The sequence below is a fragment of the Peromyscus eremicus genome, chromosome 9 (assembly GCF_949786415.1).
Source record: "Peromyscus eremicus chromosome 9, PerEre_H2_v1, whole genome shotgun sequence".
Taxonomy (NCBI): Eukaryota; Metazoa; Chordata; class Mammalia; order Rodentia; family Cricetidae; genus Peromyscus; species Peromyscus eremicus.
In genome coordinates this window covers 78936596-78953570 of record NC_081425.1, presented here as the reverse complement: position 1 = coordinate 78953570, position 16975 = coordinate 78936596, and the positions used below count along the sequence as shown (strand labels likewise).

Here is a 16975-nt window from a genome sequence, read left to right as displayed (position 1 = left end):
CTCCTGACTTAAATTCCACAAGAAGACACCACCCAGGTGGGCCCCAACTTCCGAGGACTAACAATGATAACAGCCCACATGCAAGTCTCCTGACTTACAGTAAATTTGACAAGGAGACACCGCCTAGGAGAGGTGGACGTTAAGTAATAGCTTTACACAATTTAGCTCGGACCCTCCCTTTATATACCGGGACTTCCAGGGCACAGGAGGGAGAAGAGAAAAGAGAATGGAAGAACTAGATGGGTAAGAACTTAAGAGGAATAAACTGAGATGGGGAAGAACTAGATTGAAGGGCTAGAAGACTGTACTAGAGGAACAAGATGGAAGATGAGGAAGAGCCAGATGGGGAAGAACGGGATGAGGAGAGAGAAAGAGATGGGAGAGGAGCTGATAGGGGAAGGTGGATGAGAACCTAGAAGGGGCAGAACTAGATGAGGGGATTAAGATAGAACCTAGAGGGGACCGCAGACAAGTGTAGAGAGAAATCAGGCTAGAAATAAGCTAAATATGAGAGCAGAATATAAGCTTGTAACTGACACAGAATAATAAAGTATATGGACTAAGGAGTTTCATGTACATAGATTCATTTCTTCTCATCAAAGATTAATTATCAGCTGGTTGTAGATTCTTCCCGGACCCTGGGAGGGGACTATCGAGGGGCTGGACCCCCATAGTTCCCGATAAGGTTCAATCCCCTGCACCCACATGACACCTCACAACCACCTCGAGCTCTAATTCCAGGGGACTTCACACTCTCTTCTGGCCACAGGAAGCACCGAATGCACGTGACTCACACACACATATGCAGGCACTCAAACAAAATAATTTTGAAACTTATTTTATTTATTTTATTTATTTATTTATTTATTTATTTTGGGGGGTTTTTCGAGACAGGGTTTCTCTGTGTAGCTTTGCGCCTTTCCTGGGACTCACTTGGTAGCCCAGGCTGGCCTCGAACTCACAGAAATCCGCCTGCCTCTGCCTCCCGAGTGCTGGGATTAAAGGCGTGCGCCACCACCGCCCGGCTTATTTTTTTATATGCATAAGTGTTTGCCTGCATGTACGTCTGTGCTCTTAACCACTGGGCCATCTCTCCAGTACCAATAAAATATTTTAAGTTGTAAAAATAATAAATCTTTTCCCGGATGTGGTGGTACAGTATTTGGGAGGCAGAGGCAGGTGGAGTTCTGTGAGTTCGAGGCCAGCCTGATCTACAGAACAAGTTCCAGGACAGCCAAGGCTATTGCACAGAGAAAGCCTGTCTCAAAAAACAAAACAAACAAACAAAAAAATCAGCTATCTTCATTATAGGACCATCCATCATTCAGATCCTCCATGAACTTCCTGGGCACACTTCAGGCACTTTCCTCCACGTCTCTCTAAGTTCCTCTGACCCCACAACTCAGATAATTTCTCAAGTGTTCCACACAATCCAAAGGCTCCCATCAACAGACATCGGGCTCCCATGCAGTTTGTAGCCCACTTAGACTGAGTCATCACTCAGCGCTTTAGCTCTGTCTTCAGAACCTAATAGTCTATGCAAGGGCTCTAAACCTGAGTTAAACTATGTCGAAGCACCAACGGTATGGCAGACACAGTGGACCTTTTGTTTTGTTTAACCCTTGAAACAATTCTCCAGGGCAGGTGTCTACTTAACTTGACAGAAGAAACTGATGGAGGCAGAGAGTGACTTAAAGGGTCTAATTCCGTGTTCTCGGAGACTTTAGGGATGGGAGTTGGCACCAGAGAAATCGGATGCCTTGCCCTCGTTGGAGGCCCCTGGGACTTGCTGAGTCACTTTGTCCCACCTGTCGCTGCCAATCTTTGGGAAGGAGAAACACAGCAGGGCAGAGAAGAGTGAGCTGACGGCAGAGGGGTAGGCAGCCTGGCCCATGGCTGAGGCCTCCACCCCGAAACTGGGGGAAAAAGCAGAAGCCACACCTTGCCCCAGTGTCCTGCAGCTGGAAGAGCTCCTGAGGGCCGGGAGAGCTTCTTGTAGCCGCGTAGACGAAGTCTGGCCCAACCTTTTCATAGGAGATGCGTGAGTGGCTGCTAACAGGGTTGTAGGAGTAAGTCAAGGAGAAACAATCCTTGAGCTCTTTACCAGAGGAGGTGGCAGAGAGGGAAAAAGGAGAACTGGTTGCTGCTAGCCCGCCCCAAGGCCAGGCAGGAATTTTCGCCCGACTCCTAAGCGCCAGGAGCGATTCAGTGACCAGATTCTAACAGCAGGGGGAGCTTGAGTGTTTTCGTTTTGTTTCTTGGGAAGGTCAGGGAGTCCCTGGGGTCTTCAGGCACATCTTAGACAACTGGCCAGTCTGGGAAGCAATAACGTTCGAAACATGAAATGGTGTAGACACAGAGCATAGGTTCTGGGCCCAGCTTGCCTCCTGTGGACACTGAGTGGGTGGAGAAGCCTAGCCTAGGATGAATCAAGAAAGGTGTCACTTCTAAATATTTGTAGATTAGTAGCAGGTATGACGTGGTGACCAAGTGACTCTAGATGATGCATATGAATGAGTAAGAAGACATGTGGCAATAAGGGAGGGGCAGCTAGTTGTCAGGGCTGAAGCAATCTCTTCCTGCCTTTGGTGGGGGCAGGCTGCCTGAGACAGCAAAAGGGATTTAAACATACCCCCTCACACCACCAACTCTACCAAGAGAAAGCTCTGGGGCTGAGACAGAAAGCTGCAGACCCAGCTCACTATAGATGAATTCTAGCTCCCTTTCTACCCTTACAGCTTTACCCTCCCCAAATCAGGCATCAAACAAAGCTTCCTTCCTGACCCAGAGGCTCAGCCTGCATCTAGCCCCCTTTCTGCCCTTCCCAGGGCCACGGCAAATAACCGCTTTGAGCTGTGGAAGTTGGGAATTACCCATGTGCTGAACGCCGCCCACGGGGGACTCTACTGTCAGGGAGGCCCTGACTACTACGGCAGCAGTGTGAGCTACCTGGGGGTACCAGCCCACGACCTCCCTGATTTCAACATCAGCACCTACTTCTCCTCAGCAGCTGACTTCATCCACCGTGCCCTCAACACTCCTGGGGGTAGGACTTGGGGCCCAGTCCATATTCCATTCTGCTCACTTGTGGGGAGGATATCCAATTTCCCCTCGATCCTCAGCATCCTCCCATCCCTAGTTTTTTGTCTTTTTTTGTTTCTCTTTTTTATTGTTGTTTTAACAATACTCTGCTCTAGGCCTCAGCATCTTATCTAATGGCATTGCTTCACAGATGGAGAAAGTTAGCCAGGCGGTGGTGGAGCATGCCTTTAAGCCCAGCACTTTGGAGGCAGGCGGATCTCTGAGAGTTCGAGGCCAGCCCGGTCTACAGAGTGAGTTCCAGGACAGCCAGGGCAACACAGAGAACTCCAATCTCAAAACAAAACAAACAAACAAAGATGGAGAAAGTGAGACCAAATAGCAAGGCCATAATGAATTAGGAGCAGCCACACTTCTGTTTTGTTTTGTTTTGTTTTGTTTTTTAGTTTGGGGGGAGGGGTTTTATTTGTTTTTTTAGGAGCAGAGTTCTGGAGACTTCTTATTTTGTATCAAGGAAGAATGTCCTTTTATGGATCGGGTTCTAGATGTGGGTCTGACAGCACCCTCATAGGACCATCCCTTTCCTTGGGTTTGCACACAGAACACAACCAGGCTGTGTGAGAACAGCCAAGGACTGTAGCGGCAGTCAGGGTGACAGATGTGGCAGCCAGAAATGAAGTGGCCCGGCACAGCTGGGGACAACCTGCCGGCCCAACTCGGCATTCCTGACAGCCGCTTTCTTCATAGTTCTTACTCCACAACAGGCAGCTCTGGGAGAGTGCTACCTGGTACCCAGAATTCTGCCCCAAAGTACCTCCAGAGCAACAAAACAAAACACCCAGGTATAACAGGCCTTGAGAGGCTGGAGCCCTTACTATATGTTCATCTTGGGAAACAGCCATGCCCCTTTGCTCGGTGACCGTGGGCAAGCCAGGCTCTGGGTTTCCATTTCCTCATTTTTTGTGTGTGATGAGAGGTTTGGTAAGGTTCGTGGTGCCTTGTAATAGCCAGAGCACTTTGATGACCATTTTTTCCTCATCTGCTCATCCACCACCACCTAGTCATTATTCAGCCTGTGTCAGGGGAAGAACTAAACTCTAGGAAGCCAGACTTAAGTCAGCCAAGGCTCCTGCTCTTGGAGAACCTGCTAATCAAACAGGGATGTCCTCTGAGTGTTGCTGATATGAGAGGGCAAATGTGAAGAGGGATGCAAACATCCAATCCAGAGGCCTATGGTGTCGGGGATTTCCTGACTACGGTAGTTTCTCTAGGTCACACGCAGAAAGGACAAAGTGCTTGGTGATTCAAGTGATACCTTGAGTGGTGAGGAAAGCTGATGGAGGAAGCCACGTGTGAGATGTGATTTGATGGATGAGTAAAGGCTTGTCAGACCAAGATCAGAGGAAAGATCAGAGGCCATGACACCTCCAAGGAACTCCAAGTCTGCCTGTGTTCGTAGAGCTGAGTTTTGAAATGGGTTCTGATTGAGGTGAGGTGCATGGGCAGGATGGCTAGTTCTCAGGGGCTTTTGTTTTGTTTTGTTTTGCGTTTTCTTTCCCCGAGACAGCTCTGGCTGTCCTGGAACTAGCACTATAGAGCAGGCTGGCTTCGAACTCAGAGATCGGCCTGCCTCTGCCTTCTAAGCGCAGGGATTAAAGGCGTGCGCCACTACCACCTGGCCTCAAAGGCTTTGTAAGTCATGTTGAGGGTTTGGACTGTAGTTCTAGAGAGATGTCAGTCTACTCATTTGAAAGATCTGGAAACTGAGGCCCGTAAAGGCTGAGGGACTTACACAGGGTCCCATAACACACCCAACACAGGTTGGGGAATGGGATTGGGGTTTGGGCCCTCCCCCTTGGGTGGGCTGGCTGTCGGGAAGGCGTCCATCCCCTGCATGTCTTCTTCAGCTAAGGTGCTAGTGCACTGTGTGGTAGGTGTGAGCCGCTCTGCCACACTGGTCCTGGCTTACCTCATGCTGCACCAGCGGCTGCCCCTGCAGCAGGCGGTCCTTGTGGTGAAGGAGCGCCGATGGATCTTCCCCAATCGCGGCTTCCTCCGCCAGCTCTGCCAGCTGGACCAGCAACTGCGAGGAGCAGGCCAGAGCTAAGGAGTCAGGTAAGGAAGGGCAAGGAGGCCATGCTGAGTGTGGCTGGCAGTGAGAAATCACCTGGGAGCCTGGAGAGGGAGCCTGGGATGAAGCTGGTTGGCAGGGCTGCCTGTGGCTGGCAGTGAGGACCCACTCACTCTCTTTCTCGCGCTGCTGGGCTCCCCTTGCCTATCCAGGGCCTGGCAGGCCATCCTCCCACCTGGATTCTTTAGCTCTCCAGAGAACAGAGAAAGATGGAAGATGGCTTAGGAGGCAAAAGCACTTGCCACACATGGGCGAGGACCCGAGTTTGAATCTCCAGAACCTACCTAAGGCTGAACCTAGTTGTGCATGGTGAGATAGGGGACAGAGACAAGAATCCCTGGGAGTTACTGGACCTGGCATATGAAGTAGAAACAAACAAACAAACAAACAAACAAACAAACCAACAAAAAACCCAAGGCACCCGGTTTCAAATAAGGTAGATGGGAAGGAAGGAATGATTGAATGTGTCCTCTGACTTCCACACACACTGTGATACTCAAATATTCAAACACAAGTGGAGAGAGAGAGAGAGAGAGAGAGAGAGAGAGAGAGAGAGAGAGAGAGAATGAATAAAAGAAAGATGAAGAAGGAAAGTCTAGGCTTAGACGCCTTATGTGCAGTAGGTAAGGCCTTCCTACCTGCTTTTGGGTGCTGCCCAGCCTCTCCTAAGAGCCTGTAGGACTTAGCAAATTCCCAGCAGAGCCAGCCTGGGTCATCACACACTTCCTCTGAAATGCACTGGTGTTAGCAACCAAGACATGTGTTCCCTGTGTAGACGGCAAGTTCACGGCCTACTCTTTCCCCTCTAGCCAAGAAGGAGAAACATGGCAGAGCAGCAGATTTTTGCCTCATGCCCAGTCGCTTCACTTCCTTAGCCTGGAGTCTCAGACCCCCTGGCCGCTGACCTCAACATCTTGCCCATCAGACAGCTGGTCTGGGGGAAGTTGGTTGAGCAGGGCTGCACCATTGCCCAATGTGGGGAAATGACATCTCCAAAAGTGTCTGTGTCGTGAGAGCCTCCAGAGATCTGCAGTACACCTGCTGTGTAACGGTACCCAGCAACCCCAGGGCTGAGGCCCTGAGGGGAGAATTAGTCTTGCACACAGAACTCAGGGGTGAAGACACGCCCCAGCCAACCTGGGCCTTTGTTTACCTGTAACGTGAAGGTTCTCTCTCCTCCAGAGCCAGTCCTTACTCTCAGCCACCAGGCTCTTCCAGCTTGCTACTCTGGCCCTGGCCCTGATGGCGACCTTAGCCCAAGTGGATGCCCAGAAGATGGAAAGGCCCCGGTGTGGGGCTCACTCACGAACTCACTGCTTCATCAGCCCCCTCCAGTGTTCCACACACCCTCCCAGCCGCCGCCGCCACAGTCTCCAGTCTCCACAGGTTCGAGTGGGCTGTCTGTCAGCCAAGCGCTGAGGTTCCATGACAGGGTTCCCCCAGTTCCCTGATGGGGCCAGGGAGGATGATCCTCAATGTTCTCCCCAGCTCTCCTTGCGCCTCAAGGACCCCAGCAGTGTTTGAGTCTTAGATCCTGGGAGTTCAGTGGATGTAAGGCTGAGGGAGGGAGAGAGGGAAGGAAGGAAAGAGGGAGGGAGGGAGGGAGGGAGGGAGGGAGAGAGAGAGAGAGAGAGAGAGAGAGAGAGAGAGAGAGAATATCTGGTAGGGTTTATGGTATGGGTGTATGGCTAGAGCATTTGGATTAAAAGGAGAGATTTTTAATCTCAAATCCAGTGGGCCCTCACTAGGCATACCCCTGGGCATCCCTGTCTTTGAGTGAGGGAGAAGGAAGTGGAGGGGAGAGATGCGCCTAGTTAAAGCCTCTGACCGCACAAACTTGCCCTGTAGTCCCCTTACACCTTTGTCTGTCTGCGCTACCTTGACTGTATCTGCCAGATCTTAATCCTGAGCTAGTCACCCCCAAACAGAGGCTCCTAGGCCTGTGCGCTGATGGGTGCCATGCCACCAGTGTGCATGTGCCTCGGGTCACTGTCATCTCTGTCCTCCAGCATAGATCCTTTCAGCTCTTACCTTCTGCCCTTGTTCTGGGTAACCTTTGAAAGCCAAGGGAGTTTGGGGACATTGTCTGTCTGTCTGTCTGTTTGGACAATGCTGGGATGGAACTCAGGGCTTCAAGCCTACTAGACAAGTACTTTCCCGCTGAGCGACACCTCCCAGCCCCAAAGGGAGGTGGGTTTTTGTTTTGTTTTGTGTGCATTTTGCTTTTGTTGTTGTTGTTGTTGTTGTTGTTTTAGACAGGGTCTCACTCTGTAGTCCTGGCTGGCCTAGAACTCACTATGTAGACCAGGCTGTCCTTGAACTCACAGAGATCTGCCTGCCACTGCCTCTGCCTCCTGAGTGCTGGGATTAAAAGCATGCGCCACCACCCGCCTGGCTCTAAAGGGAATTTTTAAGATGGTTTGCTTGATTTTTCCTTCTCCCCGCTCAGCTACCCAAATACACTCACGCCACACACCACAGGCAAATTCCCGTTTGCTTCCTGTATGCCTAACATTAAGACTGAGGCCTGGGCCTAGGAGAAAGTCCCTGGCTGAACCTGGTTCTGGCCATGCCCTGGGACCAACGGACAAGTGGGGAGTGGTAAGGGGAGCCAGAGGGAGAGGACAGCATGCTTTATAATTAAACTCAAATCAAAAAATAGAAACAGCATCAAGTGTGCCGAGACAGGCGGCTGGAAGCCGGCGGTCCACACTGTCTGTCAGAGAAGACTACGGCCTGGGCAGGATCTCCCTACAGGTGGGTGAATGGCCCTAATTCAGGGGCCCCTGGGAACGCTGGGTAGTGGTGCCCAGAGCACCTCTGCCTATGTTATGTGTGTTGGGCAACTGTAAGGATTGAGTTGGGGGAGTCCAAACAGGTCAGAGGGAGAGGCACAGAACTCTGCCTCTCACCACTATATGACCCCGGGCCTCCTGCTTTATCACTCCGGGCCTCAGTTTTGTCATCAGAGAAGTGGGGATGTTGATACTGCCTGCCTCATGAGAGCACTCTGTGGACTCAGTGGGAAGAGGTGAGTACTGGGCTCTGTCTGGTCTGTCATGGGTTTCCTTGAGCTGTGAATATCAACAAGAAACAGAGATCCAGGTGAAACCTCCGCAGACTGTGGAGGTCTAGCCTCTCCAGGGCACTGCTGAATCCTGAAAGGATGAGAGTGATTACAGCGATATAAATAACCGGATGCCCCATTTACGGAGGCGCATATCATTTATGATGTCATGGGAGTCTCCCAGCAGCTCCTAGTGAAGATTCAAACTCAGAGACTCTCACTCAGGCTCATCTCCCTCCAGGGGTGCAAGGATGCACACTGGGCAGAGACCACCATGGGCTCACCCTTGGCATCTGCCTGCCATGGTCCCCAAGGTCCCTTTCCCAGTCTCCTCGATGCTCTACTCTGAGAACGCCGTCCCTACCTGGCCTTTGCTTCCCTAGGGAAGAGGGGAGGCAAAGAGGGGGCGGCTGGGGGGAGCAGGAGGAACGTGTCCTGGGGTCACAGCTAAAGAGGTAGGCAGCAAACAGCTGTCCTGTCCCCTGGTGCCTGGGCAAGGCCTGAGGCTGCGGGCCTGTGGGGTAGTATTCTAGAAGGCTGTGGTTCCTGGGAGAAAGTGGGAGACAGGCAACAGAGAGCAAGTGTGTACCCCTGTAAACAGCTGCCACAGAGGCAGCTGCTTGCCTGAAACCACAGGGACGTAGAGGCCAGGTATCCCAGGGAGCACCCTGAGGGGTATCGTGAGTGTGAAGGGAACAGGCTTGTTCCTACAGGACGTTCAGCCATGTCTCATTCTGACATGGCTGAGGAAAAGTCCAAGTCAGTGTCAAGCAGGGCCCTCCATAGACCAAGGGGGAGCAGGAATCAAAGGAACTATGTCCCTGGGCTGCCTTTGGTCGGGGGACGGGGGAGTGCCTAAGGCTTAAAGAATAGATGACTGAGTGAGGGGCCTGGCTTTGACCGATAGGTTCGGGAGGAACCCTCAGTGGACCTGAGCAGGTAACTGCGCTACATATATCCTGAGCACCAGAAGCAAGGCCCTAAGTAGGACCTGATCATGAGAACCTAAGTCCAGGAAAACCTTTCCTACAGATCTAGGTGAGACCTGGAAGGCTAAAAACTGCCCCTAAATCCCTGACATAGTTCTGGGGCACAGTTGTGCTGCCTGGCAGACACTGGCCACCAGAGGGCAGCCTTACCCCACACCAAATTTAGCAGACCTGTGAGGGGCCTAGGGTTTCCCTAAATCCCTGTCTGGTTCCACTCCGAGCTGGAGCATTCCACCCGGTGGCTCCAGGCCGGAGTGGCTGTTGAACTCCTCTGGACTCAGGGGTCCCCTCCAACTTGATGTCCCTTGGTCCGGCGATACTTCCTCCAGTGACTCCTGTCGCTTGCAGCCCGCAGAATACCAGAGAATCTACAGAAGTCAGGCAACCCAGCCATCTTTACTATGAGAAACTCAGGTCGAGACAGGAATGAAAACTCGCTTAGGCCACAGAATGTATATACCCTGGCCAAGTTTTAAGGGAAGTCTGTTCTCTAGGTATCTCTTCAGCTGGTCCCCCATCTTCAGGAGGGTCAGAAGGACAAGTGTGTTCAATACCAGAGACACTAGGGGGAAGGGTCACTGCTTCAGTCCAAGCAGCCTCGGCCTGCTCTCATCCCCACCCCCACCCCCATTGGCTCAAATGCATGGATGTGGAATTCTAGGCGCTTCACAACATTTATGTTCTGGACGGAATCTGCCTTAGCACTGTTCCACTCACACGCAGAGTCCTGCCCTTGCACCCAGTCCCCCATTCCTGACCCCAGACCATGCCCTAGGTAGGTGGCAGGCCACTCAGCCTGCCCTGAGAGGTCACAGTGGGGGATGAAGGATAAAGCCCGGTCCTCAGTTCCTCCCAGCTCACCATCCACCCGCTGGGTGAGCTTGGCCAAGCCAGTGGCCTCCTGGGTGCCTGTTTCTTTTTCCAGTTTTGGTACTGCCTGCCAGAGGGAAAAGATGCTCTACCCAGTCTGTACCTTCTCTAGTTACTCCTTGAAGGGACCAGGGGCAGTTGGCCAAGATAGGTCCCCCTTCCCACTACGGCACCAGGCCAGGGTTCTGGTGCCTCTGACACCCCAGCTCTGCAGGGTCCCGGAGGATGGCCTGAGCCAGCTGACTCCAGACACAGCCCACCCCATCCGGGTGAGGCCTGCACAGCTGCACTGGCCTCAGTCACGGGGGTAAGGAGGAAAAGCCTGGGGCCTATAAGCAGATGTGTGGCTCAGCCCTGACAGGCTGGTGACTACCCCCTGGCAACTGGAAGGTGTGGGGAAGGAACTGAAGTCACTCAGAAATAGACATCAACCCCAGCCGTTTGTCTTTAGATGTCGCTGAATTGACACCCCGAACTTCAATGTCCCTCCGTGGAAAACAAGGGACATACCACAAAGGATGCATCCTACATATGAGAGGCCCCAGCTCACCTGGTGTGAAAAGGCCGATCAGTGCCAGTTTGTAGCTGGGCTATGACCCTGGACAGTGCTCTGACCTCAAGCACCTCAAAGTGAGGGTTTGAGGGACCAGACCTAGAAACAACGCGGGTGGGGGCTGGAGATGAGCTGCCTGGGTTTGAACGGACATCCTGGGTACTTTTTGAGAGCTTCAGCCAGCTGGGGTTTCCAGTGACTTAAGGGGTAGGGTCTGTACTGGTTTGTCCTCCAGAGATTCCCCAAGGTCCCCAAGGCCAAAGCTTCTAACATCCACAGCCTCAGGAAAGGTCTACTTAGCGCCATGGCACTGACAAGGGGATTCTAGTTCTCCTTGTTCCCAGGGAAAAGGTTCTAGGTTCTAGCCTCATTCAGCATAGCTGAGGCTGGCCCCACAGCATCCCAGGGGTTCCCGGTACTGCATCGCAGGCCTCCCTGTCCACTGGACCCGTCCTCGGGGAGCCCTGCTCCAGCTGCTGTCGTATCCACTCTGTTCCAGGATGGACTCAATGCAGAAGCAGGACCTTCGGAGGCCAAAGATACACGGGGCGGTCCAGGTGCCCCCCTACCAGCCACCCACGCTAGCCTCACTGCAACGATTGCTGTGGGTCCGCCGGACCGCCACAATGACCCACATCAATGAGGTCTGGCCCAACCTCTTCTTGGGAGATGCGTAAGTAAGACCCACGGAGGAGCTGGGGGTGGCACAGGGTGTGAGTGGCAGGACGAGCTTCCTCCAGCTGGCATCCGCTGCCTCTCACCATTGCCTATACTTGCCTGTCTTCTTACGTTTATTATGGAAACAGGACACAGGTAAGAAGAATATACAAAACACACACAAACCGTTTCATCGTCCAGAAATAGAGAATTACCTCTGCGAGTTCCCCTTCTCGGTGGATAACCATGCTTTAAGCGACAATTTTTTATTTATTTTTTTTTAAGACAAGGTGTCAAGTACCCCAGGTTGGCTTGAACTCCTATATACCTGAGGATACCTCGAGTTTTTGACCCTCCAGCCTCCATCTCTAAAGCACTGGGATTACAAGAGTACATCGCCACACCTGTTTTATGCTGAAGATCAAACCCTAGGCAAGCACTGTACAAATTGAGCTATGTGCCTAGCCTGCCTAAAATAAGTATCATCATCATCATCATCATCACTGACCCGGAATTTCACTGTGTAGCCCTGGCTCTTCTGGAACTCCCTAGGTAGACTAGGCTGGCCTCAAACTCACAAGGATCCTCCTGCCTCTTCCTTTTGAGTGCTGGGATTAAGGCACATGCTACCAGGCCTGTCTCATTAGTTTTTTGTTTTGTTTTGTTTTTTGTTTGTTTGTTTTCGGTTTTTCACCCGGGGTTTCTCTGTGAAACAGTCCTGGCTGTCCTGGAACTCACTCTGTAGCCCAGGCTGGCCTTGAAATCACAGAGCTCTGCCTGCCTCTGTCTCCCGAGTGCTGGGATTCAAGGCGTGCGTCACCACTGCCTGGCTGTCATTATTTTTTAACTGATGTATATTCATTGTCCATACTGATGGGTTTGGCAGAGATTTTTCAAGTTCTCATGTATTTGATCTTACTCACCTCCCTATGCTCCCCCCACCATTTTTGTTTTTGAGACAGGATCTCACTATAGCCCTGGCTAACCTGGAATTGTCTAGGTAGACCAGACTGGCCTGGAACTTACAGAGATCCGCCTGCCTCTGCCTCCCAAGTGCTGGGATCCAAGGCGTGCGCCACCACACCTGGCTTACATCTGACTTTTATGTGAGTGCTAGGGATTTGAACTCAGGTCCTCACACTTGTATGGCAAACAGCCCATATTGTGTGTATTTTATGGACAGCGTCATTTGGTTAAAATTGTGTGACATAATGTTATTCTGTATAGCTGAAGTTATTATTATATAATATTCCACTGTGTGACTATACCATAAATTCTTCATTTGTACTGATCCACTTTTAACTGCTGCAGTGATCCTAGGAGCATTTAGTACAGGTGTCCTGGAAAACACATGAGTTTCCCAAGGTTTCTATGAGAGAAAAGGAGAGAGAGGGAGAAACTGTTATTTTCTCTTAAAAGTTTTCTTAAATTTTAGAACATACAGACTTAAATATATAGAAAGAATTTAGAATTTCCCTTTGTATTTAGAATTAATGGGGCTGGAGAGATGGCCCAACAGTTGAGAGCACTGGTTGCTCTTCCAGAGGTCCTGGGTTCAATTCCCAGCACCCACATGGCGGCTCACAACTGTTGTCCCATGGGATCCGATGCCCTCTTCTGATGTGCAGATGTACATGCAGACAAAACACTCATATACATACATAAATCAATCTTCAGAATTCAAGCATGGATTAATATTTAACAATATTCCTCTTTCCACAGAGATAAAGATCCTTGCAGAGTTTTAAAAACACATATGTGCTTTTTCACAGATCTATTTTGGGTAAAAATGCCATCACTTTGTAATACCGTTTTGAGATAGGCTTTACATAGAAAGCTTTTTAAATGAATCCTACTACATATTTAAAAATTCCTATAACATTCTGTTTTATATCCTGTATTTTCACAGGTTCTTAGAAAAAAATAAATATCTTCCCTTGTTTACCTGCATTTACCACATTATAGTGACTCATGGTATTTCATAATTTAGACACACAGGAATTTGCTTCACCCGAGGGGTGTGTTCGCCATCCCCCTGTGGATATCTAAGACTAAAGACAGTGTCAAATGCTCATAATATATGCTGTCTTTTTTCCTACTAGTACATACCTTTGTAAAGTTCAATTTGTAAATTAGATTAAGAAAGTAACACTAATAATAACAAAACAGTAATTATTTTCTTTTTTTTTTTTTTTTTTTTTGAGACAGGGTTTCTCTGTGTAGCTTTGCGCCTTTCCTGGGACTCACTTGGTAGCCCAGGCTGGCCTCGAACTCACAGAGATCCACCTGGCTCTGCCTCCCAAGGGCTGGGATTAAAGGCGTGCGCCACCACTGCCCGGCCAAAACAGTAATTATTATATTAAGTAGGGGCTAATTAAACACAGGCCTGTGATACCACGACACTCAGTCTTATAACTGAGTCAGCTACTAGACAATTAATGGTTAAAATAGCATATGCAGTGTGGATACACTGGCCCAAAGGGTAACGCCAGTCCTTGTTCTAGCTTCTTACTTCCTGTTATTATAATGAAACATTGACCAAAACCAGCCTGGGGAGGAAAGAGCTTATTTGGATCACAGTTACAGTAGACGCCAGGGCAGGAGCTGGGAGCAGAAACCACGGAGGAACACTACCTACTGACCTGCCCCCTCTGGCTTGCTTAACTACCTTCCTTATACAGCCCAGGCCCACCTGCTAGGGATGGCACTGCCCACAGTGGGCTGCATCCTCCTACATCAATGAGCAACTAAAAAAAGCCCCAGAGACATGTCCGCAGGCCAGTCATGGTGGCAGTTCCTCCCTTGTATGAGGTTTCCTCTCCTCCACAGATCTGTAAAGTTGACAACTACTACTAACTGACATCCTTGGGCACAACACAGCAGGACAGTGCAAAACTTAACATCTATTAATTATTCACTGATAGAATTTTTAAAAATGGTTTAAGCCATAGTTGACTGTGGGCAAATGAAACTGTGAAAAGTAAAACCACAGATAAAAGAGGATTACTGTACCATACTTCATAACGTATTAAGTCAAATAAGTTCTCAGCCAGGAATCCCAGTACTAAGGAGGCAGAGGCAAGAGGATCTCTGTTGGTTTGAGGCCAGCCTGGTGTACAAAAAGAGTTCCAGGACAGCCAGAGCTACAAACAGAGAAATCCTGTCTCAAAAAACCAAAAAAGAAGAAGAAGAAGAAGAAGAAGAAGAAGAAGGAGGAGGAGGAGGAGGAGGAGGAGGAGGAGGAGGAGGAGGAGGAGGAGGAGAAAAAGGCCTCTCCCTAATATTTCAGTGTTAAATATCACTAAATTTAGCTTATATAATGTCTGTTGGCACATTTTGAATCCTTCCTTTTAATCAGTTCCTAGAAGAAAGTGTTTGCAAAAAGTATACACACATCTCTAAAGCTTTCAACGCACATAGCTAAATGTCCATCCAGGAAGTTTCCTGGGATGAAAAGGTCCGGAGCAATAGTTCTCAACCTGTGGGGCCACGACCCCTTTAGGGGTTGACCGGCCCTGTCACAGGGGTTGCAGATAAGATAATCTGCATTATCAGATATTTACATTACGACTCATAACAGTAGCAAAATTACAGTTCCGAAGTAGCAATGAAATGATGTTATGGTTGGGGGTCAGCAGGACATGAGGAGCTATGTTAAAGGGTCGCAGGGTTAGGAAGGTTGAGAACCGCTGCTCTAGAGGCTTGCCCTCATCAGGGAAGTTCACTGTTCAGTCTCTACCCTAGGAGGAGAACAGTGGGATGGAGGTTAAGTTCGGACCCTGTGAGATCCACCTCCACACCCTAACTTCCCACGTACGTTTTCCTCAGATATGCGGCCCGAGACAAGAGCCGGCTGATCCAACTGGGCATCACCCACGTTGTGAATGTCGCTGCAGGCAAGTTTCAAGTGGACACAGGTGCCAAGTTTTACCGTGGAACACCTCTGGAGTACTATGGCATCGAGGCTGACGACAATCCCTTCTTTGACCTCAGTGTCTACTTTTTGCCTGTTGCTCGATACATCAGAGAAGCCCTCAATACTCCCCGAAGTGAGCTGCTGGGGAAGGGACCGGGCAGGTTGGGGTCAGGGTGGGATGAGCCACTATGCATTTCTCCAGTAGCCCCGATGGGTAGGGAGTCCACGGCACCAACCCCATCAGGGACCCTCCCACTCTAGGGAGCAGATGGCTATTATCATTTGATGAGTATATCACGGAAACCAACAATTGCAGATATAACTGAGATTCAGCGTGGGGGCTGGAGAGAAGGCTCAGTTGGTAGTTTGCTGTGCAAGTGGAAGATCTATGTTCGGTCCCCGGAACCTACATGGAAAAAGCAGGCGTGGTAACATGTGCTTGCTATGGCAGCGTTAGGGAGACACACACACACACACACACTCCGTTATCGTCACTAGTATAACCATACCCTTTAGAAAGAGGCCAGCCCACTAGGCAGAAACCACAAGACCTAGCAAAGACTCAGAGAGGAAATACAGGTAGCTGAAAGGCTCCATGAGCAGGAAGAGAACAGGGCCGAGAGAGAAGAAGAGGGTATTCCCTGTGGTGTAAATCCAAGGGACTCCAGAAGTTTGGGGACCCTCTCCTAGAGCTGCAATGGCTATCAGAGGAAGCCCCTCTGGACCCGAAGGGGCCCAGCTGCCCACCTTAGCCATACGCTAAATTGCTGTGTGACCTTGAGCCTCTGTGGCCCCATGTGACAATGAGGACAGTGTCGGGTTTTCCAGGGTGTTGAGACAGGTGGACAAAAGGGATGGCCAGAGCTGTCCCTTCTTCCCGAAGGTGAGGTGGGTGCAGGCGGCCAATGCTAGGTTTGGTCTTCCTACAGGCCGCGTGCTGGTCCACTGCGCCATGGGGGTAAGCCGATCTGCCACAGTTGTCCTGGCCTTCCTCATGATCTGCGAGAACATGACACTGGTAGACGCTATCCAGACGGTGCAGGCCCACCGAGATATCTGCCCCAACTCAGGCTTTCTCCGACAGCTCCAGGTTCTGGACAACAGGCTGAGGCGGGAATCAGGGCAACTCTGACTTAGGGAACGCCCGAAGCCCTGACCCCTCCATCCAGCGTAGCCCAGCCTGACCTGCCTGGCCTTGGGGATGGCAGTCTCAGCCGTTTCCAGAGACCCTGAGATGTCACCAGCAAGTCAGGGCTCCGCTGAGGCATCCTTCAGCAGGTGGAGTCCCTTGACCCAATATAAAAATTCTTTATGCACAAGAAAATTCAGTCTGTCTCTATAATAAAAAGTTCATCATAATGAAGATGCTTGTGAGATGATGGCTTTATTGTCCCGACGGCCACAAGCCTGGGGATGGCTTGCCAGCTCTGACTCAGCAGCCTGGAGGGGAAAGGAACCTGAGGATCTGACAAGGCCCAAAGAGGAGAGAGCTCAGGGTGGGATCAGTCGGTGATAATGTTCTGGGTTCAAGAGGAGGTTTGGTGCAGTGCTGAGGACCGGCAACTTCTTCCTCGTCCCGTCCCTTTTATACCCTTGCCCAAAGCTAAGGTTGTTCCAAGTGTCACATCCTCTCCAGGCCACCGTCAACATTCACTTCTGGGGGCCAGTGAGACGGCCCATCAAGTAAAAGATTTTGTGGCACCAGCCCCGACAACCTGAGTTCACTCTTCCACCTTATAAGGGTGGAGAGCGA

General features: G+C 50.5%; 2 protein-coding genes across 4 annotated transcripts; both read left to right on the top strand.

The window, feature by feature from the left end:
• Positions 1 to 1892: 1892 nt before the first annotated feature.
• On the top strand, positions 1893 to 5146 carry Dusp13a (dual specificity phosphatase 13A). Its single transcript, XM_059274519.1, has 3 exons — positions 1893 to 2041; positions 2829 to 3046; positions 4947 to 5146. The coding sequence occupies exons 1-3, from the start codon at positions 1893 to 1895 to the stop codon at positions 5144 to 5146; spliced, it is 567 nt and encodes a 188-aa protein (XP_059130502.1).
• A 4756-nt stretch (positions 5147 to 9902) lies between these two features.
• Positions 9903 to 16585, top strand: Dusp13b (dual specificity phosphatase 13B). 3 transcript variants are annotated; one of them, XM_059273851.1, is made up of 4 exons: positions 9903 to 10001; positions 11149 to 11322; positions 15135 to 15355; positions 16152 to 16585. In XM_059273851.1, the coding sequence occupies exons 1-4, from the start codon at positions 9904 to 9906 to the stop codon at positions 16352 to 16354; spliced, it is 696 nt and encodes a 231-aa protein (XP_059129834.1). In that variant the 5' UTR covers position 9903; the 3' UTR covers positions 16355 to 16585. The 3 variants fall into 3 exon arrangements, with proteins under 3 accessions (XP_059129834.1, XP_059129832.1, XP_059129835.1); XM_059273849.1 differs by having other exon boundaries at positions 9915 to 10403; XM_059273852.1 differs by lacking the exon at positions 9903 to 10001 and adding an exon at positions 10608 to 10726.
• The last annotated feature ends 390 nt before the right edge of the window (positions 16586 to 16975 follow it).